The sequence below is a fragment of the Erinaceus europaeus genome, chromosome 4, assembly GCF_950295315.1.
Source record: "Erinaceus europaeus chromosome 4, mEriEur2.1, whole genome shotgun sequence".
Classification (NCBI taxonomy): Eukaryota; Metazoa; Chordata; class Mammalia; order Eulipotyphla; family Erinaceidae; genus Erinaceus; species Erinaceus europaeus.
In genome coordinates, this window is record NC_080165.1 from 112,121,257 (window position 1) to 112,147,322 (window position 26,066).

The following is a 26,066-nucleotide window of genomic DNA, read 5'->3' on the forward strand; positions in this document are numbered from 1 at the left end:
TTCAGTGCACCGTATACACCAAAGAATTTTAGTGCTGAGTATACAGACATTTATTATGCAGCTTTAGATTCAATACTATCAGAACTTTATCATGTCCCACCACCAGTGTTCTGTATTCCCTCCATTAGAAGCTACAACAGTTCTCCTAAAGTTGCAGATAATGGGTTAGCGCTATTTCTACAACTATCTGTCTCTATTTATATATATTTGCCCTTTTTTTCCCCTGTGGTCCCATCTTCTTTTCTTTCCAAGTCATACATATACTTATTACTATATCCAAATGTCCCTTCTTTTTTCCTTTTCTCTCTCTGGGTCCTGATGAAATTGGAGTTCAGAGCCTTCTGGTCTTCTCCCTTTCTGGGAATATGGACCAAAATTCTTTATGGGGTATAGAAGGTGTTAGTAATGCAGAAGGTTGTAAGGCTTCTGTAATTTCTTTTGTGCTGGACATGGGCATTGGCACATGGTCTATCGATACCCCCAGCTGGTTTCTGTCTTTCCTTAATGGGGTAGGGCTCTGGAGAGGTGAGTTCCCAGGATACATTGGTGAGGCCTTCTGCCCACAGAAGTCAGGATGGAATCATAGTAGCATTTGCAACCTGGTGGCTGAAAGGCAGTAAAATATAAAGCAAGGTAAAGCAATAAAATTGAACAATAAACAGGGACCATTAAGTAGGAATAGAGCAGATGAGAATAAGGATCTTAGAGTAAAAAGAAGCTAGGAAGTCTATTTTAGGTATGTTCCGAGGGGCCCATGACTTTAGTAATTTTTGCTTGAGCTTGATAGCTAACATGGAGGTGAACTAAAAATATTGTCTGGGAAGATGGCGTCAGAGTTGAGAATAGGGCTAGAAAGCTGGTAGGGCAGAGAGTATCTCCCAAATTTGAAGAATATATATAAATGCAATTAACTGTTTACCACATGCATCTGACCTAAGGCCCATATATATTCGTTTTTAGCACAGTAGCCTGTGTAATCTCTGAGACTGTCAGTATGAGCTCACAGTGCAGGACCAGTCTTCCTCACTAGTGCTTCTTGGAACCTTACCTTTCTTTCCCTATCCCCCTAAGGAAAGTTAGAAATAGGCTGGTGATACGAATTGACCTACCAGTTCCCATGTCTAGCAGAGAAGCAGTCACAGAAGCCAGAACTCCCATGTTCTATATCCCAAGAAGAATTTTGGTCCATACTCCTAGATGGGTAAAAGATAGGGGAAATAGGGAGTCAGGTGGTAGTGTAGAGGGTTAAGTGCACATGGCACAAAGTACAAGGACTGGCATAAGGATCCCAGTTTGAACCCCTAGCTCCCCACCTGCAGGGGAGTCGCTTCACAGGTGCTGAAGTAGGTCTGCAGGTGTCTTATCTTTCTCTCCCCCTCTGTCTTCCCCTCCTCTCTCCATTTCTCTCTGTCTTATCTCACAATGATGACATCAATAACAACTAAAACAAGGGCAACAAAAGGGAAAATAAATAAAAATAAAATAAGTCTTAAAAAAAAAAGGGGAAGTAAACCAGAGGGCTCCATACCCCTATTCCACCAGGACCTAAAACTTTTGTCATCAGGAATATTGTTTTTATACCATCAATTGAAAGGGAAGCAAATTTGGAAAACACCAGAGGAAGCCAAGTATGATTTCACTTACCTGAGAGAGAAAAGGAAAAAAGGAAAGATAGTCAGAAGTAGTAATAGGTGTAGGAGTGGCTTAGAAAGAAAGTGAAAGCAGGACCATTGAAAAACTGGGGAAATATTTATATACATAGGTATGGATAGATATTTATACAGTCAGCCCACATCTGTGACCTTGGGAGAACTAGCACAGTTCCCAGTGGCAGGGATGGTGGCACAGAACTCTGGTGGTGGGAACCATATGGATTTTATACCCCTATTATCTTATAATTTTGTGAATCAATATTAAATCACTAAAAAATATAAATTGAAAAAATATGGTTGTGCATATGCCCTTTTTGATGTGTGTGTGTGTGTGTGTGTGTGTGTGTGTGTGTGTCCGTTGGATAAATTCCTAAAAGTGCAATTGCCAGGTCATGTGGTCATTTCTCCCATCCCCCCCAATCTGGGTTAAAAAGGGGCTCTGTGCCAACACTATGGATCCAGTGCTCCTGTTGGCTATTTTTTTCCACTTTTTTTCTATTTTATTTGATAAGTCAGAGAAAATTGAGGAATGGGGAAGGGAGAGAGAGAGAGAGAGATAGAGATGTCGAGAGAGCGAGTGCTAGCTCACCACTCGTGAATAGGGGCTCAAACCCCTAGTTCCTTGCACATGGTAATGTGTGCACTTAACCAGGTGTATCACCACCCAGACCAGTAATTTCATTTTATTTGCTTAAGGACTCTCCATACTGTCTTCAAAGGGCCTGCACCAGTTTGTATTCCTACCAGTGTATAGACTTTTTGTCTGGCTTCCTTTAATCCAGCATATATCTGGCGTGCTTTGTTTTATAAACAAAATTATATAATGTGTAATGATTGCTTATGGTATACCAAGTGGGCAGAACAAGTAGTTAAGGACAATTGTTACAACAAAATGCTTGCATACACTGCTAGGCTTTGTGATCTTCCTTGCTTAACTCTTCCCCCTTGCTTTCCTTATCATTCCCTAATCCTAACCTGCCTCTGTCCTTCTGGCCCTGTTAAATGTGCTTCTTACAGAAAGAAACAGGAACATCTTCTAGTGCACTTTAGTCACAAGACATAGTAACGTTTTCCTGTGCATGTTAACAAGGGTTGACATTTTATAACTATTGATATATGTTTTTGTTTGCAATTCTAGTAAGTGCTTTACTTAACATTACACCTTATAAATATGAATGCTCCTTAAGTGTTTTAAGGAAAAGATAATTAAAATACTCCTTCTGTAAGAATTTGTTCTTTTTGAGATAAAGATAAGGTATTTAGTGATTATTTTGCTTTAAGAGTATTTTATTTTTCCCAAAAGGTAGAATTATGACTTTAATCACTGAAATTTTAATTTTTTTATAAATCTTAGGAAAATTCAGGCAACCAAGGTTTGGGGGGGGTGCTAAACAGATTTTACTTGTACGTAAAGAAACATGCTCCATTTTTCTGTAAATAGCTATCACATTGATTAGCAGGCATTATCACAGAAACAAAATATTTTTAAAAGAGATCGCTGCATTTATATTTACAAAAAAAAATCCTAAACACAGACATGCATTTCTCTTTTATTAAGAGAACTTAAATTAAGGCAGTGACATTCTAGTAACGAACCATAGAAATTATTTCTGAGAGTATAGTCTTTGGTGACATTCTAAAACAGTGAAACTCTAAGTTAAAGCTTTATGTTTGCTTTGAAACCCATATTCACAGGCAATTGAGACCAACATAAACTGTCATCTACCGGGTTGAGTTCATCTGTCTAGGATATATTGTTCAGCCACTATCAACAATTCTGTGGAATAGGAATAGCAACACTAATGATTTACTTAAATAAATTATAAGTCTTCTCCTTAGGTTTTAGCAACAAGTTTGTGTCACAGAAAGATTTTTTTTTTTCTTAATTTACAGGCTTACCAGTTCTTACTTGCTTTCAGAGTACTTGTACTATATGCCTAGTACACATTGGCCCCAGCTTTTACAGTTATAATTTCATCTCATAACCAGAAAAACTCTTTTCTAGTCTCATACTTTTATTGCCAATATAGGAATAGTTATTGAATGACTATATCAGTGTAGACTTTTGTAAGTCTCCATACTTTATTTTCTTTTACTACTATTTTTTTTAAAGAGATTTATGTATTACAAGAGCAAGAGAAACCACAGCACACCCTGGTCATATGGGAGACCAGAGATCAAACCTGGAGTTTCAGGTTTGCAAAATATACCTCCCCAGTCACCAAAATCCCATGTTTAAAAATAGCAAAACAAACAAAATGTGTTCCTATCAAAGAAAATACTACTGTGACTCTGTAAAATACAGTTTGGAAAATAAAAGGGAAAACACCTTATGTGTATGATCGCTTTTAATTTTTTAAAAGTCGTTAAAATTGTGTATTCTGATCTTTTCCATTTAGTATGCTATTTTATGACTGCTACTTTAGATGAGTGTTTAATAGTCTCTTAGTTGTATAACACTGTTATGAAGAGGATTAGGTGGTATATTATTTCTTTAGGTAAATAAGAATAAATTGCTTATGGCCAGGCAGATAGTTCAGCAGACAGAATACAGATTTTGTAGAGGTGGCACATTTCATATGCCAGAGCAGTGAGTGCTCAGATTCTTCTGTCTCTTTTTATGAAATGAATAAACCTTTTTTTAAGAAAGAAAATTTTGTTACTTTAATGTAAAATCACTTGTATAAGGATTTTTAGTAAGTAGATGAATGAGATAACCTTATAGTAAGGTCACCACCTTTTTATTCTGAATCATATAAACCTGAATCTTAAGGAAGTTGCTTTTCATTGAAGACATATGTCAGCTATACATTTTGTTGCCATTATAAATAGAAGCTAGTTGTTTATTTGAACAGAGAATTATAGCCATAAGCCATTAATATTAACATTGTTTTTGTTTTGTTTTGCTTTTTTTATAGATTATGGAGCTTTGTGGTGCAACAAGACTTGGTTATTTTGGAAGAAGTCAGTTCTACATTGCTTTGAAGCTTGTAGCTGTAGCCCAGTCTGGTTTCCCTTTAAGAGTGGAAAGTATAAATACAGGTAGGTATGGAATATATTCATAACCAAAATGAAAATAGACTTCTAATCACAAATAAAGTAAAGTCAGTAGAATTGTTGAATTTTTCTGATGTTATAGTGCACAACCTTTAATAGTTTCATGATCTTAATATCATGCTTTTTTTAAATTTGTGAATTCCAGAAAAGTATATCTTAGACACTTTATGGCTTTATATATTTGCTATGTGTTAAATGATATTAATAGCTGTTAAAGTGGCAGTTTTTTAAAATTTACTAAAAATACTTTGAAATACATTTATCAGGGTAAATGCAGAATTCTAGTGACATCTTCATCTGTACCTTCTGTATTTTCTCCTTTTCTACAAACTTAATGCAAAGCTGCATATTCTTTGTGTTTTCTTGTTTTTTTTTGGGGGGGAAACTATGAAAAATACGAAATTTGAAATTAGAAAGTGTTAATCAAAACTTTCTGATAAAATATTAAAATACTGACAAACTAAAACCTAAATAATTACACATATCTAGTCTTCTTGTGTCACCTAGTATAGTTTTTCTGTACTTGGAATCCTGCTGATGGAGAAGTAGGTAGAGATTCTATAGACATGGGCACTTAAATACAGAATAGGGTGTCGAGCAGTAGCTCAGCGGGTTAAGCACACATGGTGCAAAGCACAAAGACGGGCGTAAGGATCCCAGTTCGAGCCCCCGGCTCCCCACCTGCAGGGAGGTCGCTTCGCAAGCGGTGAAACAGATCTGCATGTGTCTAATCTTTATCTCTCCCTCTCTGTTTTTCCCTCCTCTCTCCATTTCTCTCTGTCCTATCTAACAATGATGACATCAATAATAACAGCAATAATAATAACTACAGCAATGTTAAAAAAAAAAAACAAGGGCAACAAAAGGGAAGAAAATAGCCTCCAGAAGCAATGGATTCACAGTGTAGGCACTGAGCCCCAGCAATAACCCTGAAGGCAAAATAAAATAAAATAAAAAATAATGTGGTTTTCATAGGGAAAGTAGAAAAGAGAAAATTTGAAGATTTCTGTAGCTTTAGAATTCTTATATTTCTAGAACCACTTCTGTCTATTGAGTCATGTGCAAGTTTTCACTGTGGACTTTTAGGTTACCACATATTTTTAGAGTTGAGAGTTTACGTTGTATTCAGAATATTAAACATAAATACATAATGTGCTTAATATTTCCTTAGTGTAGAAATCCTAAACAAAACTGCGGGTAATCACCTATTGAAGGGAAATAAATACTTTCTTCTGAAATTGATTTTGCTATTGTATTCTAGTCTTTTATTTTTCTCTCTTCAAAATTGGATATAGAATATCTTCCTGAATTGTCTGAGTCAGACTAAAGTGGATAGGTATCTCCACTTTATATACCTTGTTCTGTGTCCTCAATGAGTAAACAGTACAAAATTTTATGTATTTCTTCCATAAAATTGTCTGAATTAGCCCAAATCTCAAGCTTATTGACTTAGTCTGTGCTTTACTTAGAACTCTGACATCTGGGAGTCTATATGACTAAACTACATAGGCTTTAGGGTCAGACCAATCTCAGTTCAGATCCTAATTGTCAGTGAACATGACATCTTAAGTCTCACTTTTTTTAACCTGTATAATAGAAACTTTGCAGGATTTATATGATTAACAGTATGAAATAAATTGCAACCATAGGATCTGATATTTTTTCCCTTCTTTTTTCTTTTTGTAACTTCTTGTGATTTAATACTGATTTACAACATTATGAGTTAACAGGGGTATAAGACTACACCATTCTCACCACCAGAGCTCTATGTCCCCTTTCCTTCCTCTGAAAACTACAGTAGTTCTCCCAAGGTCACAGATAGAGGTTGACTATCATTTCTGTAACTATATTTATGTACATTACCCCCCCCCCCCCTTTTTTCTATGATCCTGCCTTCTCCTCCTTTCTAAGTCACAAGTATACCTGTTACTATTTCCAGACATCCTCCTTTTCTCCTCTTCTCTCTCCGGGTCCTGATGAAATTGGAGTTCAGAGCCCACTGGTGATCTCCCCATAACACTTCTCCCTTTCTGGGTGTATGGACCAAAATTCCTTATGGGGTGCAGAAATCCTGACTTCTGTTATTCCTTCTCTGCTGGACATGAGTTTTGGCAAACAGTCTGTCGATAGCCCCAGCCGGTTTCTATCTTTCCCTAGTGGGGAGGGACTCTGGAGAGGTGAGGATCCAGGATACGTTGGTGAGGCCTTCTGCCTACAGAATTCAGGATGGAATCATAGTAGCATCTGCAACCTGGTGGCTAAAAAGCAGTAAGACATAAAGCAAGATTAAAGCAATAAAATTGAGCAATAAACAGGGACCATTAAGTAGGAATAGAGCAGATGAGAATAAGGATCTTAGAGTGAAAAGAAGCTAGGAAGTCTATTTTAGGTATGTTCCAAGAGGCCCATGACTTTAGTAATTTTTGCTTGAGCTTGATAGCTAACATGGAGGTGAACTAAAAATATTGTCTGGGAAGATGGCATCAGAGTTGAGAATAGGGCTAGAAAGCTGGTAGGGCAGAGAGTATCTCCCAAAGTTGAAGAATATATATAAATGCAATTAACTGTTTACCACATCCATCTGACATAGGACCCATATATATTCATATTTAGCACGGGAACCTGTGTAATCTCTGAGTCTAGGCTGCACTCATTTCAGGATCAATCTTCCTCGAGAGGCAGAGTAGGATAGCTTAGCCTTCCTTTGGAGAGTGGGGCAGTGCTGCTCTATATTGGGGGCAGCATCCTGGAGAGGCCCACAAGAGGGCTTATGATGATGTTCCTGATGGAAGTGACCAGTGATCAAGGAGAGGAGGAATCTAGTAGAAGTCTAAACCCATATTATCTATGTGGGAATCTGACATTTATTGGGCATGTATTACAACTATTGTCATTTTCCTTGTTTTTGTGCTTAATAGTAAAGGATCTTCCTCTGCCAAGATTTGTTGCTTCAAAGAATGAACAGGAGTCTCGCCCTGCAACCTCATATTCTTCAGACTCTGAAAATCAAGGATCTTACTCGGGTGTAATTCCTCCACCACCTGGCAGGGGACAGGTGAAAAAGGGATCCGTAAGCCATGATACTGTCCAGGCTCGTACATCTACAGATCAACAGGTATTTATGCATGTCAATGTAGCCTTTATAGATCTATACCGCAAACATTTATTTATATATTTTAGTAATGGAAACGTTACCTTAAAACTTACATTTTAGTATGAGCGTTTAACCAGGTGCACTATCCCAAAACTTATATTTTAAAAATAATGATTTTCTTCTAGGAACCTGCATCTCCAGTAGTTTCTCCACAGCAGTCCCCACCAACTTCTCCACACACATGGAGGAAGCACAGTCGCCATCCCAGTGGAGGAAATAGTGAAAGGTCACATGCAGGACCTGGGCCATTTTGGTCTCCTTTTGGTGAAGCACAATCAGGTATTTAGAAACTCTTAAGAAATAATAGCTGTATTTGTTAAGGATTATAAATCCAAAAGTCTTTTTTAAAGTTGCCTTTAAGACAGTGTTCAATTTTTAAGTAGAAACAAAAGCCAGCCTTGAAATTTTGTGAGCTGTATCACATTGAACAATAGTGTGTGCACTTAATAATATCTGTGACACTTAGATAAAACTTGAAGCATACATCTTAGGTGTATTGGATTCTCTTGAAGTACAATTCCTAAAATAAAAGTCAAATTAAATTAAAAGTAAAAGTACATTTTCTAAAATATTAAGTATATGTTGAATTTCATTATTGACAAGGAATGCACAATACTAGTTAAATGACTTAAAGAAAATAAAACGTTTTAATTGACAGGAAGTACTTCATTTTGGAAATTGTTAATGTCTCTCCATGGTTACAGCTTGAAAGAACATTTGTATGAGTATAATGATTTTTTGTTGTTGTTTTAATAATAAACCTGGTAGCAGTTTCTTTTTCTTCTTCAGAAGTGAGTTAGTTTGCTCATTCTGCTTGCAGGTTCTTCTGCAGGTGATGCTGTTTGGTCAGGGCACTCTCCACCTCCACCTCAAGAAAACTGGGTCAGTTTTGCAGATACTCCACCAACCAGTACTCTTTTAACCATGCATCCTGCTTCTGTCCAGGTGTGACATTTTATTGGTATTGCATTTTTATTTGCTTCATTCAGAGTACTGCTGCAATCATTTTTTTATATTTTGCTGTTGCAAATTATGTAAATGTAAGTTCGTGCTTTTTTTTTTTTTTTAATCTGCTCTTTGCCTCCCTCTTCCCTTTTTTTTTAAAGTCTCTTCTCATTGTAATGGTCCACTTAAAGTTTTGGCTGATTTCCTGTCTAATACATTTGAAATTAAATATGTTTCTGCATCTAGGAATATATTTGTTTGGCTTTTTTAGCACATTTTTCATAACTTTCTGTTGCTTACATATATTGCTGTCATCCTATACATTTATATAATCATTATGCAAAGCCTAAAGCCTTTGATAAATAACCTGATAATAACAGAAATGTGATTTGATGATGTGTTTGTGAAAATGTGTTTGTTTCTTATATCTTAAATATCCACAAAAGTAAGTTATATTTTCAAAGTCAAGTAACCTAGCAGTCTTGATCCATATTTATTATATAGGTAAATTCTGTACTGAGGAAAAAATGTTTTGTTACAGGACCAGACAACTGTACGAACTGTAGCATCAGCTACAACTGCCAATGAAATTCGTAGGCAATCCAGTAGTTATGATGATCCTTGGAAAATAACAGATGAACAGAGACAGTATTATGTAAATCAATTTAAAACCATTCAGCCTGATCTAAATGGATTTATTCCAGGTGAGTTGAAGAAATGGTTTTATTGGTCAGTTATAAAAGATAATTCTTAAATTATTTGTCTAGAAAGACAACCACTGGGGACTAAAAACATGGCATATATAGATGTTAAAGTTACCTTTTTTCCCCAGTTGAAAAGTCTTAAGTCTCTACCCCACATTTTGTTAGTGAATCTGTAAGTTGAGAATAACATTAAACAACACTGTTTTAATATTACAGGATCTTCAGCTAAAGAGTTTTTTACAAAATCAAAACTTCCTATTCTTGAACTTTCTCATATTTGGTAAGTGTAATATATCATTAGTTTGGTTTTGTGGGTGGTTTCAAAATATACTATTGGGCTGGGAAAAAAAACATTATGGTTACACAAAAATTTTTCATGCCTGAGGTTCTTAGATCCCAGGTTCATTCCCCAGCACCACCATAAGCCAGAGTTGAGCAGTGCTCTGGTGTCTCCCTCGCTCTCTCCCTCTCCCTCTTCTCTCTCTCTATCTCTCCTGTTAAAAAAAATATATTTAAAATTAGGAAAACTATTTTAGAGTAACTTTTTAAAGAATGTCTCCACTCAGTTTCTCTCATTCTTTAGAAAAGAAGTAAATTATACCAGTACACAAGTGTTTAAAAAAAATACTAAGCTTTGTCAGTTTGGCTAGATTTTTTATTTTATTTTATTTTGATAGGACAAAGAGAAATTTAGAGGGAAGGGGGTATAGAGAGGGAGAGAGACACATACCTATAGCACTGCTTTGCCACTGGTGAAGCTTTTCCCCTGCAGTTGAGGGGACTGGGTGGGGGGGGATTGAAACCAGCTCCTTTAATACTTAATCAAGTGCCCCCACTGCCCAGCCCCTAGTTATCTATTACTTACACAGAAGTACAGTTCTTGAAGGGAAAATGATTATGCTCATTCTATTTGGTTTTTAACAAGTTAGTAAGTCCTATGCCTCAGGTCCTATCTTGAGAGTTTTAATACCTAAAACTGGGGCAGAGGTGGGGTGGGATGGGGCTGTCAGGAACTAGCAAAAACAAAATGGAAGATGACAGCAGGATGGTACCACTGTTAATGTCAAGTCTTGTAGTTCTGTTAGATGCTTTGAAATGTATACATGGAGGCATTTGATAACAACAAAAGCAAAGTTTCTAAAAGTTTTGGTGATTTATTGAATAAGCTAACTATATTGACTCTACAAATGTGTACAGGTTAAAGGTATGAGGGTCTGGGTGGTGGCGCACTTGGTTGAGCACACGCTACAATGCACTAGGACCTGGATTCGAGCCCCCAGTCCCCACCTGCAAGGGGAAAGCCTCACAAATGGTGAAGCAGTGTTGCAGATGTCTCTCTGACTCCCTCTCTGTCTCCCCCTACCATCTCAATTTCTGGCTGTCTCTATCCAATAAATAAAGTTAATTAAATTTTTTTTAAAAGGTATGTGTATAGCTATTTTTTCAACATTTAAATATTTCAGAATTTCAGACCTACAGAAAACTTATTAAAAGTTTGCCTTAAATATATATATATAGGTTCATTATTTAAATTCTACGATTAACGGGTTGCTGTATTTGCTTTATTACATGTCTTATCTGTGGGATTTTATTTATTTGTTTATTTTTGTGGAATCAGAGCCTCATGAATGCACAACACACTGTGGGCTATTTTTCCATTTGGAGAGAAAGTCAGAGAGCAACACCACAGCAGCAGAGCATCCTTCATTACTATACCACCTCTCATGTGCTGCCAGGGCACAAATTTGGGCTTCATGAATAAAAATGTAGACACCCTACCTTGTGAACTATATCACCAGCCCATCCCTCCTCCCTCCAAAAAAAAAAAAAATCACTTTATTGAGGCAGTAGTGGTTTATAGGACAGTTATGACACACAGATAATAGTTCTTAAGTAATAGGTGTCTGTGTGTCAACCTTTTTATCATCATATACTATATACTGATGCCCTTTCCCAAACCCTACCTTATGGGATTTTTTTCAAAAGTTATTTGTCCTTTTTTTCTGGGAAAGTTTTTCTTTTGGGGACATAAAGGGATTCCTTGCAGAATATGGCTGTATTCATAAGTTTGTTTTCTAGGGAACTCTCAGACTTTGACAAAGATGGAGCATTGACACTGGATGAGTTTTGTGCTGCTTTTCATCTGGTAGTTGCTAGGAAGAATGGCTATGATTTACCAGAAAAACTCCCTGAAAGCTTAATGCCTAAGCTGATTGATTTGGAAGACTCAGCAGGTAAGGTTAGGAGCCAGACAGACCTGATTGTGTGCCTTGGTAAATGTAGTACTTGGCTTTTAGTGAAAAGGCAGGAGAGATGTTGAAACTTAGCTTAAGTGCTTAGATATTTCATCAACATATAGATGGGCCATCAGAATAGGATTTACCCTGTCTGCATGGGACAAGCTTCATGAGCTGTGAAGCAGTGCTGTGCACATGTTCCTCTTTCTCTTTTCCTCTCACCCTCTCACCCTCTCAGTTTCTCTCTATCAAGAAAAGCAAAAAAAAAAAAAAAAGAAAAGAAAAATAAACAGGATAAGATTTATAAACTATAGTGGAATTAATGGTTTGAAATAAAGAATATGTGCCACTGCTTCATTTTATACTGTGCCAGGTGGTGGCACACCTAATTGAGTGCTCTTGATACAGTGCTCAAGGATACAGATTCTAGGCCACAGTCCCCACCGCTAGGGGGAAAGCTTTGTGAGTGGTGAAGCAAGGCTGCAGGTGTCTCTCTGTCTCTCTCCCTATCACTCCCTTCCTTCTCAGTTTCTGTCTCTATCCAACAAATAAAGATAATTTTAAAAAATTCCTTTAAAAAGTTACTTTTGTGGAATTTGAAGAGCATTTTGGTGTCTTTTTTATTTGGCAACCTTTAATTGCATCAAAATCATCTGAAGGTTTTCGTTCTCAGCATCTTTCCATGCATCTTAATTTGTTTAAGGGAAATGACTAATTTATCATTTCACATTTGAAACCCTTTAAAAAGCTATGCATGTCTTCAGAACTCTACAGAAATCTAAAGATGTGGTTAGTGCTACTTTGTTATCCTGTTAATAAGGATGCTTTTATAAATGTTCACTGGTAGTTCTTTTTTTTTTTCTAGAAAAAAAGAATATAAGGAATAAAAAATGAGTTCATTTTTGTGGAACTCATAAATAAAAGCAAATTTAATAATGATTCTTAAATGAGGCTAAGCTAAACTAGTGCCTTCCATTTTCTTGCCTAAGTTCTCTTCAGTGTTAAAAGGAATTTGATTTTCAAATAGGAATTTTTATACTATATAGTCCCTTTTAACCCAGAAATGCATACACTTCAATACTATTGCCTAAATTTATACCAATGCAATCCTGTGCATGTTAACTGCTATCACAAAGAGAATAGTTTCTTTGGAGTTAAGAATCTGAATGTGTTTCTAGTTTTATGGATTATTGCGTGGCTTTGGGAAAGTTCTAATCCTTTGTTTATTGTGATTTTTCTTCTGTCTCTCCACTTGAAATGTGAACCCAGTGCCACTCACATTTAAGGACTTGATTTCGATGTTGACCTTTTATCACTTGTGGGTTGATTTAAAATTTTAGTGATAATGAGTAATTTTGGAAACATTATCCTTTGAAGGTTCTAGGATTTTTCTGATCATTTAGTTATTTGTTTGTTTCTAGTTAGCCTGTAACTTGAGCTGAAAGCTAAGTATTTTTGTTAAATAATTTTGCCTCAAAGTATTTTGATCCTAATTAACAAGTAAACAAAATGAACCTCTCAGTTTATTTGGTGCTAGTAAAGAAGAAGCAAGTTGTAGTAGCTACAGGCTTCTTTTATCATTGATTTTTAAATTGGGCCTTGTAGGTAATCCTTTAAAAATTGGTAGGATACTAATACAAGAAAATAAGCTTATTCTATTGTATGTCATTTCTAGAGACTTGTATGTTATCTTTTGCATTCATAATGGTGAATATTGCTTCTTGTATGTAGCCAGTGAACTTTTTTTCTTCCTTTCTTTCTTTTCAAATTAAACTGAAAAGCTGATTTTTTGGTAAACTTGATCTACTCCCTGGATTTAAGGTTCTTTCCTAAATATTTGTCTTTTTATACCTATACAATATGTTGATTAAAACACACCTGTATTTTTGCCTTCATATTTCTTTATACTGTTGCTCTAATTTTAACTTTAAAGGTCTCAATGGTTCATATGGTTTATCTTGTTCAAAATAATTTGGACTTCTGATCAAATTTTATTTTGAACACTCGGCTACACAATGTTAGATTCAAATCTGTTTTGCCTACTTGCAAGTGATAAATTTATAGTTCTCTTAATTTTGGACTAGGAAAACTGATTTTCTTTCTCTTACTTGTCCTAAGGCTTAGATGACAAAGTTCATTCTTGTGTATGTGATGCTAGGACCTCACACATGCATGATTTTACTGCTCTCAGGCTGAGATTTATTTATTTATTCATTTATCTATTTATTTATTCTTTTTCCATTTCAGATAGACACATAGAGACAGATGGAAAGGGAAAAATACCATAGCACCAGAACTTCCTCCTAGCATAATGGTTTCCCATGTCATACCAGATCTTGAACCTGGGTCCTTCTGCTGCAGCATGACAAACTGCATTCTCTGCCATTTGAGCTATCCTGGCTCCCTATAATATCCTCTGTATTGTGACACTGTGAAAACCGTCCGATCCAAGAGCATTTTATACATAGCTGTCCACTTATAAGTTTACAGTTAGGGCGACTTGGAGGTAGCTGCTGGTGTGAGCTCCAGCAAACAATGGCTTGTGATGTAGTATTCACTGGATAGGGTAGGATACTGGGCCGTCAGCAGGAGGGTGAATAAGGGGTCCTAAGTATGAGGAGATCAAAGAAACAGGAACACTCCCTTCCACCTTCTATGAACCTGATACACCCTGACACCAAAAGCAGATAGGGACACAACAAAAAAGGAAAACCATAGGCCAATATCTCTGATGAACATAGATGTCAAAATATTAAACAAGATCCTGGCCGACCAGATAAAGCAGTATATCAAAAAGATTGTTCATCACGACCAAGTAGGATTTATCCCAGGAATGCAAGGCTGGTTCAACATACATAAGTCAATCAGTGTCATTCACCACATCAATAAAAGTAAAACGAAAAACCACATGATTATCTCAATAGAAGCAGAGAAAGCCTTTGACAAAAATCCAATACCCATTCATGCTCAAAACACTACAAAAAATGGGAATAGATGGGAAATTCCTTAAGATAGTGGAGTCCATATATAGCAAACCTACAGCCAACATTATACTCAATATACAGAAGCTGAAAGCATTCCTCCTCAGATTGGGGACTAGACAGGGCTGTCCGTTATCACCATTATTCTTCAATATAGTATTGGAAGTTCTTGCCACAGCAATCAGGCAAAAGAAAGAAATCAAAGGAATACAGACTGGAAGGGAAGAAATCAAGCTCTCACTATTTGCAGATGATATCATAGTAAACATAGAAAAACCTAAAGAATTCAGCAGAAAACTACTGGAAGTCATTAGGCAATATAGCAAGGTGTCAGGCTACAAAATCAGTGTACAAAAATCAGTGGCATTTCTTTATGCAAACACTAAATCTGAAGAAGAAGACATCCAGAAATCACTCCCATTCACTGTTGCAGCAAAATCAACAAAATACCTAGGAGTAAAGCTGACCAAAGAAGTGAAAGACTTGTATACTAAAAACCATGAGTCATTATTCAAGGAAATAGAAACTGATACCAAGAAATGGAAAGACATCCCATGCTCATGGACTGGAAGAATTAATATCATCAAAATGAATATTCTCCCCAGAGCCATATATGAATTTAACGCAATACCCATCAAAGTTCCGCCAAGCTTCTTTAAGAGAATAGAGCAAAAATTACAGTCATTGATCTGGAACCAGGAAACACGTAGAATTGCTGAAACAATCTTGAGGAAAAGAAACAGAAATGGAGGCATCACACTCCCAGATCTCAAACTATATTATAAGGCCATCATCATTAAAACAGCCTGGTACTAGAACAAAAATAGGCACACAGACCAGTGGAATAGAGTTGAAAGCCCAGAACTAAACCCCCACACCTATGGACATCAGATCTTTGATAAGGGGTCCAAGGGCCCAATGTATTAAATGGAGGAAGGAGGCTCTCTTCAATAAATGGTGCTGGGAAAACTGGGTTGAAACATGCAGAAGAATGAAATTGAACCACCTTATCTCACCAGAAACAAAAATCAACTCCAAATGGATCAGGGACCTGTATGTTAGACCAGAAACTATCAAATACTTAGAGGAAAACGTTGGTAAAACACTTTCCCGTAAACCTCAAGGACATCTTTGATGAAACAAACCCAATTGCAAGAATGTCTAAAGCAGAAACAAACCAATGGGACTACATCAAATTGAAAAGCTTCTGCACAGCCAAAGAAACTATCACACAAAGAGAACTCCTCACAGAATGGGAGAAGATCTTCACATGACATATATCAGACAAGAGGCTAATCACCAAAATATACAAAGAGCTCAGCAAACTTAGCACCAAAAAAGCAAATGACCCCATCCAAAAATGGGAAGAGAATATGAACAAAACATTTACTACAGAAAAGCTCCAAAAGGCTAAGGAACGCATGAAAAATAGCTCCAGGTCGCTGATTGTCAGAGAAATGCAAATAAAGACAACATTGAGATACCTCCTCACTCCTGTGAGAATAGCATACATCAAAAAGGATAGCAGCAACAAATGCTGGAGAGGCTGTGGGGACAGAAGAACCCTTTTGCACTGCTGGTAGGAATGTAAATTGATCCAGGCTCTGTGGAGAGCAATCAGGAGAACTCTCACAAGGCTCGACATGGACCTTCCATATGACCAAGTAATTAATTCCTCTCCTGGGGATATACCCCAAGGACTCCATAACACCCAACCAAAAAGATATGTGTACATCTATGTTCATAGCAGCACAATTTGTAATATCTAAAACCTGGAAGCAACCCAGGTGCCCAACAACAGATGAGTGGCTGAGAAAGCTGTGGTATATATACACAATGGGATACTATGCAGCTATTAAGAACAATGAATCCACCTTCTCTGACCGATCTTGGACAGAGCTAGAAGGAATTATATTTAGTGAGCTAAGTCAGAAAGATAAAAGATGAGTATGGGATGATCCCACTCATCCACAGAAGTCGAGAAAGAATAACAGAAAGGGAACCTCAAATCAGGATCTGACTAAATTTGTAGTAGGGCACCAAAGTAAAAACCCTGGGTTGAGGGTGAGGGTGGATGCTCAGCTCATGGGGTTGGGGGGGGGGGGTAGAAGAGGGGGAATGCAATGGGGCACAGTGTTTTGGTGGTGGGAATGGTGTTTATGTACACTTCTATTTATTTGTAGTCATATAAATCACTAAGTAATATTAGAGGAGAAAAACTTATTGAATGTATCAAACATTTTAAAGCACAGACTGAGTCTTTTTACTACATAGGCTGAATCTTTGATATGTTGACTCTCTTAAAACCTTAGTCCAGGGAGAACAGAAGCCACCAGTGGCATAGCTATATACAAATAATGTCAAAGGACATAAAATATGGTGATGGTGTGTATGATACAGCAAATCCTAACAAAGGGATTTTTCAAAGTTAACCCAATTGCCAAACAATGAGATTATAGCAATAACTATCTATTGTCTTATTAAACCCTAAGACAGCAGGAACCTCCTGCTTCCTCTATAGAGCCTATATTTCCCCCAGTCCTGGAAACTCTATGATAGGGCTCACTTTCCTGCATGCTTCTCTCAAGTCACAACAAATTATATTGCATCTGCTGATCCCAACCTAATCAATGCAACGATTACCACCTCAGCATGCTTCATTTCAGACTGTGTACAGATACGTCAGGCATGGAATGCCAACCATTCACCCTCATTACTTGGGTGACACTTTTCCTTTCATGGTATTCTCAAATTCAATTCCAGGCAGTTCACTTCCTAACAAAGTCCCAAAACCTAGATATAGACCAGGTCCCGTGAGATAGAGCATATGTTCACATGTATCCATAAATTAGGACAAAATATATACCTGAAAGCAAAAGTACACAATAGTCTGCAGTGAGTCAGTATCATGTTCATAATGAAATAGTGTCTACTTAGACTTAGATAACCTCCTCACCTACTTCCTATTACAGTTCTCACTCCAAAGCTAACCTTATCAAAGCAAGGACTGCAAAAGCTGAATAAGGGCAAGAGACTAGCATACTTTAACGATGACTCTTCAGTCACTATCAGGTCATTCCATCAGCTGCAGCCCTAATCGGGGAGTCCTGAGATTCCCAAACAGGCATGATGGGCCTATAACTCAAATCCCTCTCTCCATTGTTACCAGTCATTTCTATCAGAAACAACAAAATAGACCCCTTTGTGGACCCCCATAGGACTTTACCCTCAACTTGGATCAACAGTGGTAGAGAATGTTCCATCCTCCAAAAGGAGGTTGGACAATATACTCTATGCTACACCTGTGGAAGATGGGTCAATATTGGGGCAGCATGGAGTGTTCCTACTCATGACCACAGAATGTGAGCTCAGATCTAGTGGGATGCAGAGGTCACACTGGCTCCTAAGCTAATTATGGGCCCCAAATCACATCAAATCTATAGGGTGTACAGTCAACAATATTTACACCCCTTTCCCATATTAGGGAGCAACTCTCTTCCCTGATCCATCTTTCTGGTTCTTTTTCCAGCCATGACATCATCTCCCCAAACAATAACTTGGATCCACTGGCCTATCAGATTTCAGGCTCAGGGGCAAAAAGAAAAAGGGAAAAAAAAACCCAAAAACTAGTATATCAGTAGGCCCTTTGTAGTTTAACTGAAATATGCCTACTAGCTATCTACAAAATAGAGAACCCCCCCCCCCAACTCTTCATCTGCACTATTCCAGCCCTTACGTCCATGATTGGTCGACAATTTATTTGGATTTGTATGTTAACTCTCTTGTCAACCACCAGGTTCCAGATGCTAGCATGATGCCGACCAGACTTCCCTGGATAGACAACCCCACCAATGTGTCCTGGAGCTCTGCTTCCCCATAACTCTTCCCAACTAGAGAAAGAGACAGTCTGGGAGTATGGATCGACCTGCCAATGCCCATGTTCAGTGGGGAAGCAATTACAGAAGCCAGACCTTCCACCTTCTGCATCTCACAATGACCTTGGGTCCATACTCCCAGAGGGTTAAAGAATAGGATAGCTATCAGGAGAGGGGATGGGATGCAGAGTTTTGGTAGTGGAAATTGTGTGAAGTTGTACCTCTCTTATCCTGTGGTTTTGTCAATGTTTCCTTTCTATAATAAAAAAATTTTTAAAAAAGGAAGTTTACAGTTAAAGGGGAGATACTCAAAACATTTCCGTTTGGCCTTATAATGTATCATAAGTGCCCTTTCTGTGGAGCCTTTCTGCTTTATAGGCTAAGATAATTTCTCTGATCTCAGAGCATCTCCTACATGCTTTTTATTATGTCACATATTATGTCCTGTTGTTACTACCACTGTGCTCTGAAATCCAAGTATCATATTCATTGTTGTATCTGTAGGACCTAGCAGTTAGCTTGCCTTGTCCTAACTTGTTCAGTAAATAATTACTAATGCTCAATGTATGCCATTTTTAAAATAGGTACTTCTTTCTTTGAAAATATAGTTGTTTGTGATATTTCAGCATACTAAAAAATTAGCAAAGCAAGTATTCTATTTTTACAATTTAACTCATACTGTATTGTGAATGTTGGTTACTTACGTCATTTTTTGCATAGCAGGTTACATTTCCTACAGTCATGGAAATGTGGAGTACATCTATATATTTTTCAATATAATTTGAAAAGCTTTACATAGCTAAATAGCAGATAAAATAGAGCAACTAAAGGTCATATGTACAAGTGCCTGTGTGGACCTTAATTAAAATACTAACATTTAGCTTCAGCACTGAATTTGGCAGGAAGATGGAAATAAAGCATATAGAAGCTCCTCTGCTGCAGCAGATGAAATTGGATTCTAGAAAAAAAATTTTTTTTTTTCCTTTAATGATGAGAGAAAGCTATACACAGAGAGAGCTACCAGAGCACTGTTCAGCTCTGGCTTATGGTGGTGCCAAGGATGGAACCTGGACCTTTGTAGCCTCAGGCATGAACTCTTTTGCATAGCTATTTTGCTGTCTCCACAGTCCAAATGTTCATCTTCTAAAAATGATAGCAAAAAAAAAAAAAAAGATTAAGGTGAGCTGGCCTGCTGCAATACGGTATCTTAAAGGGAAAGAAAGAGAAAAGAACAAGACGATGATATAATCCCTAAAGTCAGTTTCCAAAGAATCTTTACCTCTGTAGTGCAGTTGCTATTTTGTTTATGGGGTTTTTTGTTTGTTTGTTTGTTTTTGGCAAATCTTCAACTAGGCTAGAGTATCCTTGATAGGAAGTAACTGGATCAGTTTTGTTCATATTTCAATACCTAACACATTGAGAACATAAGGGCAGGCATAGCATTTTTGAAATGACAAAGGGATTGAGCTATTTATTTATTTATTTATTTATGCTGGGCTAGCGTGGGGGTGCCTCTTTTCAGGCACGTACTCTCTGGGTTGGAGAGAACTCAACCCGAGCCAGCCTGGACTGCTACTCACTCAGCAACATGAGAGAGATAACTCAGGAACAGACTCGTGGTGGCGAGGCAATGCAATATCTTTATTGATCAGAGAGCCAAGGCTTTTAAAAGGCATACTCGGAAGTGGCAAGTCGGAAACGGAAATGGCTAGGAAAGGGGCGGAGAAAGGCAAAAGGCAACTGTTGCGAGGGTTTTAACTGGTAGGATTAATACTACCCTGCAGGCAGTGAGGGTCTTGAGGGTAGAAAGAAGATAGATCAATGGAATGGGTGGGGATCTTTTAGGCAAAACATTGATTATGTAGATAGGCCATAGTATCAGGAATGTAGGATGCTTTGTGAGGCTCCTCACAATTTCCTGACCTCTCTCCCTTTCTTTTTATCTAATGGCCATAGTATCAGGAATGCAAGGTGCTTTGTGAGGCAGGGAGTCTAATAGACGGGGCAAACCTTTGGGGTTACTCCTGTCCCTCTTTGCTCAACTTCTCAGTAGAGAGAGAGACTGACAGGATGGACACACTCCTCAAGTCAAGCCCTGCCAAGTTTAACCACATCCTCTTAATTTCCCAACATATTTATTGATTGATTTTCCCACCAGGATATCAGTAGGGCTCACCTGCACTATCCTGGCAGTGATTGTTTTTCATTTTTCTTTTGATAGAGGTAAAAGAGAGACAGAGAGAAAGAGAGACAATTGCAGCACTGCTCCACCTCTTGTGATTCCTCCTTTGCAGGCAGAGGCTTAAACCTAGGTTCTTGCTCATGTGCACTGTACCCCTGCTCCTTGTTTTATTAAACTTTATAGTCTTCACACCACCACACTGCTCACAGGAGCACCTCAGTAAAATCTGGTTGAGTTGTTCAAAAGGAGAAAGAAACTTGCTCCCTCTTCTATGTTCAGTAATTACTTTTACACAGTGAATGTATTTATTTCATTGTTCTTGACAGAATGCATAACTTTTATCCACAAAGTCCTAGAGCTATTAGTATGAGTATTTTGAGAATCAGAGACTTTTTAATAGTTTACCAAGAGTCCATACTGAACACTAACTTGATATAAATTAAACACTGTTAAGTTTAATTTCCCATATACAGAAAGTTTTAACACATAGAAGTCTGTAAGTAATGCATGCAAGGTTAACTACTTTCATACAAGTCACATCCTTGATTTTTTTCATTATGATGTTGAACTTGTTTATACTTCATCACATACAAAGTTGTCATATTCTTTATTATATATGTATATATTTATGTTCTAATGGACAAGCCTTAATGTAACTAGTCTCAGTATTGATAACTTTTGTGTTAAATTTCTGACCTTACCATGAAAATAGTGCTGTAGTGAAGATAGTCAGAATTGTCTCAGGACTGTAGCGTATGACTTGCATGTAACTGGTTCAGAATTTGATCTTTGGCAGCACCAGTAGCCAGAACTAAGTGATACTGTGGTCAAAAAAATGAAATCTTTGTTACTGAAAATTTACTCTCTAAAGGCTTTTAGATGCAGAGGAAAAAAATAATAAAGATGTGTACTAATACTTATTTTTCCTCTAAAATTATTTTTCCCCTCCACACACCTACATTTAAAAAAATTTTTTTTTGCCTCCAGGGTTATTTTTGGGGCTCAATGCCTATACTACGAATCCACTGTTCTGAAGGCTATTTTTTCCCTTTTGTTGCCCTTATTTATAGTTGTTGTTATTACTATTGTTGTTGTTATTAGTTTTTGTTGGATAGGACAGGGAGAAATTGACAGAGGAGGGGAAGACAGAGGGGGAGAGAAAGATAAGACACCTACAGACCTGCTTCAACTGCTTGTGAAGCGACCCCCCTGCAGGTGGGGAGCTGTTGGCTCATACTGGATCCTTTGTGCCAGTCCTTGCGCTTAACCTGTTGAACTACCGTCAGGCCCCCCACGCCTACATTTTTAACACTAATATAATATCTCTCAAGCTAGTTGGACATTGTTGCTGATACAGTGGTACTGTTGCAGAAATTGGCAGAGGTAAAACATTTTATCTAACTACCCCCCAAAATTAGAATTTACATTCCTGGCAAAAACATTGACAGAGAAGGCTAGGTGATACAATAAAGAGCTAAAGATGTCATTAAAGGTGCTTTTAAAACCACTGTGGTATAAATATCAGAGGGTTAATAAGAGTCTTTGTGAATAATTGATGATACCCTTAATAATTTTTGCAGAATTGGACTTTTTTTCTTTACACTTGTGCTGTGAAAGTGAAAAATGAAGTGCAGGCTATCTGCCTTATTTTAGGAAGAGAATTCCATGGGAGAATGAAAACAGTCTCAATCAATCCAAATAGAAATGGGGACATTGTCTTCTTTTATATTTATATGTAGGCTCTCAGTAAATCTTAATCAGCTGAATTCATGCTTTCATTAATTTTATGACCATATTATTAACTCCCAAACTTAACATCTTAATATTCTTAGTTTTCTTTGTACTCATTTTCACTTACCACTGGCTATTGGTGGGGCCAGGGATTGAACCTGGGACCACTCCACATACAAGTAAAAAATAGTTACAAGATTACAAGATAGTAGGAGTACAACTCTGCACTATGCCCACCACCAGAGTTGTGGATTCCCAATCCCTCCATTGGAAGCTACAGCTATTCTCCCAAGGTTGCAGATACGTGTCAACTATTATTTCTACAACCTCTGTATATATTTGGCCTTTTTTCTTCCTTAGGGTCCCATTTTCTCTTCCTTTCCAAGTCACACATAAACCTACTATTACATCCTAATGACCCTTCCTTTTTCCTCCTCTCTGTCTCTCTCTCTCTCCCTCTCTCTCTCTGGTTTCTGATGGTGTTGGAGTTCAGAGCCATCTGGTCATCTTCCCCCTATTGCTTCTCCCCTACTGGAAGTATTGATCAGAACTATTTAGGGGGTGCAGAAGATAGGAGTTCTGGCTTCTGTAATTGCTTCTTTGCTGGACATAGTTGGTTAGCAGGTCGATCTAGTAGGGCTCTAGAGAGGTGAAGTTCTAGGACACGTTGGTGAGGTCATCTGCCCTGGGAAGTCAGGATGGAATCATGATAGCATCTGCAACTTAGTGACTGAAAGGCAGCAAGATACAAAGCAGAACAAAATGATTAATAAGCAGGAACAGAACAGATGAGAATAAGGATCTTAGGGTAAAAGGAATCTAGGAAGATCATTCTAGGCATCTTCCTAGTGACCTACTACTATTGTAGTTTTTTGCTTGAGTTTGATAGGTAACAGAGTTGGACAAAAATATTGTCTGAGAAGATGGTGTCAGTAGAGAAAAGGGCTAGAAAGTAGGAATAGGGCAGAGAGTAGCTCCTATTCTTGCGAAAAACAAACAAACAAATAAACTGAATAAACTTATTCTTTACCTCCATCCACATGATCCAGGACCTGTATTATATATTTATATTTAGCACAAGAGCTTATGTAACCTCTGATTCCCTGTTGGTCTGAACTCGAAGTTCATGGCTACATCTGGGAACATTGCAGGGTGTACTCATTTCAGGACCAGTCTTCCATGAGTGGCAGGACAGGATGACCTAGCCTCCATTCAGAGACTGGAGTAGTTCCCACCATTGCTGCTTTATACTGAGGGCAGGGTCCTGGGAAGGCCCACAAGAGGGCTTATGATGGCATTCTTGAAGGAAGTGACCACTGATGGTGAAGAGAAGGATCCATTAGAGGTCTAGGCTCATCGTATCTGTGTGGGAATCCAAGGATTCCCTAGCTAGGGCCCAACAAGATGGAGTAGTGTGATAATTGACCCAAAAGGCCATTAGTAAGTAAGCCAGTCTCTTGCCCTTATCCAACATTTGTAGTCCTCTCTTTGACATTCTTAGAGTTTCTCCTAGTTTAAGCATTGAGTGTCATTTGTTGCTCCCAATCAGAATTAGGTTTTTGGGATCTCTCTTCTTTGGGGCTTTCTGTTAGATTGCTAAGCTAGATAGTTTTGTGATCCATTAGAGAGTTATGATGACTTCATTAGGCACTATACTAGGATTCCAGATTTATTAGGTCTAAGTTTTATCACAGAGAGCCCTTTTAATGACTTTTTATTTTATTAATCACTTTTACTTTGAGTTCTATATTTGCCCTTTGTTTATGGATACATGTACAACTGTACCCCAGTCCCCTAAATTTTAGCCTGCATCTAGTCTCTGTAACTTTGTTGGATGATGTGCCATATAAATGGATCTAGGTAGTCCCATGTGTTAGGAAAGATCTCACCAGATTTGAGGAGTTGGGAGGTTGATATCTATGGCAACAGTCCAAAATAAGAATTCAGTAGCAGCATAACGTGGGATGGCATCACTAGTATCACTGATTTGGTTGAGGTCAGCAGAGGTATTATAGCGGTAAGGTATCAGAGAAGAAATACCAAGAAGTATGGGCATAGTCCTAGAGATTCCAGGACTAGGAGAAATGAAGATCTTAAAGAGAATGCAAAAGGTTTCTTGTAGTCTTAGAGTTTAAAATAGCAATAATGAATTATTATTATAACCAGGTTAATTGAGGGTTTCTTTTCTCCAAATATCCAATGGTCAGTGTGTACAGTAATATACTTGACCTCACTGCACTTTGTGCCCTTTAGTGGTATCAGAAAATCTGTATTTTAGATACTGACAGGGCCAAATAGCTTTGATCTCTCTGGCCTAAAGTTGTAGTTAACTTAGATGTTTTAAAAGATATATATATATTTGCTTCCAGGGTTGTCTCTAGGGCTTGGTGCCTGCACTCTAAATCCACTGCCCCCTGGAGGCTGTTTTTCCACTTTTGTTGTCCTTGCTGTTTATCATTGTTGTTATTGTTGTTGGATAGGACAGAGAAAAATGGAGAGAGGAGGGAAAAGGGGGGGAGGAGAGAAAGACACCTGCAGACCTGCTTCACTGCTTGTGAAGCAACCCCCCTGTAGATGGGGAGCCGGGGGCTCCAACCGAGATCCTTGCATCGGTCCTTGCACTTCACACCATTTGTGCTTGCTTAAGCCTCTGCGCTACTACCCAACCCCCCAGATATATTTTTAGAGCTTACAGTTTGAGCATCTTACAAATCAGAAACATTAAATATTAGGCTAAATATTTATGCTTAGCCAAGCTCGTATCTTTAATAATTATCTGTGATTGCTTTTGCACTATAACAACAGTAATTACAGAGATCATGTAACTTGAAAAGCCTAAAATATTTACTATTTTGACTCTTTGTAGAAAAAGGTTGCTGTTCTCTAACGTGAACAAAATTTTCATGTATTTCAGGGTTGTGCATACTCAGTAGAGTGCATAGTTAACCATGCTCAGGGACTTGGGTTCAAGCCCCCAGGCCCCTCCTGTAGTAGGGGAAGCCACACAGTGGAATAGTGCTTCAAGTGTCTTTCTCCCCATTTCTATCTCTATAAGAAAAAGGGTTGGGGTATCACCTCAGTGGATTCCTCATACAGCCAAGGGATAACCCTGAGAGTAAAAAAATAAATAAATAAAAATAAAGGGGGGAGGGGTAGGATGGAGAGACAGCTTAATAGTTGTGCAAAAGACTTTCTTGCATGAGCTTCTGAGGTCCCAGGTTCAATCCTCCACACCACCTAAACCAAAGCTGAGTAGTGCACTAGTCTCCCTCTATATGTATGTATGAATCTATGTATTTATGTATCTATCAACCTCTCTCACTCATTAAAAAGTAGACAATTTCTTTAAAAGAAAGAAAATATATCTTCATGTATTTCATACCCTTACAATATAAGAAGGCTTCATATAGTAAAAACGAAAGACAGGTTTCAGCTAACTGGATTTCTTTGATACTACACAAAAACTCAACAAATGATCTTTACTTCAAGGTTAGTTACAGTATGAAAGCTGAAGCCATGTTAATGAATTTTTACACTGTTTAACTGAA

At 37.7% G+C, this 26,066-nt stretch overlaps 1 protein-coding gene across 5 annotated transcripts in view; it reads left to right on the top strand.

Annotated features, from left to right (window-relative positions):
- The window catches only part of REPS1 (RALBP1 associated Eps domain containing 1), an 87,855-nt gene that overhangs the window by 30,051 nt on the left and 31,738 nt on the right, over positions 1 to 26,066 (top strand). For all 5 annotated transcript variants that reach the window (XM_007531493.3, XM_007531494.3, XM_060190375.1 and 2 more), the window contains exons 2-8: positions 4,571 to 4,694; positions 7,628 to 7,824; positions 7,989 to 8,142; positions 8,684 to 8,808; positions 9,350 to 9,512; positions 9,729 to 9,792; positions 11,592 to 11,746. In XM_007531493.3, the coding sequence (XP_007531555.1) occupies positions 4,571 to 4,694; positions 7,628 to 7,824; positions 7,989 to 8,142; positions 8,684 to 8,808; positions 9,350 to 9,512; positions 9,729 to 9,792; positions 11,592 to 11,746 (982 nt within the window). The remainder of the gene's footprint in view (positions 1 to 4,570; positions 4,695 to 7,627; positions 7,825 to 7,988; positions 8,143 to 8,683; positions 8,809 to 9,349; positions 9,513 to 9,728; positions 9,793 to 11,591; positions 11,747 to 26,066) is intronic.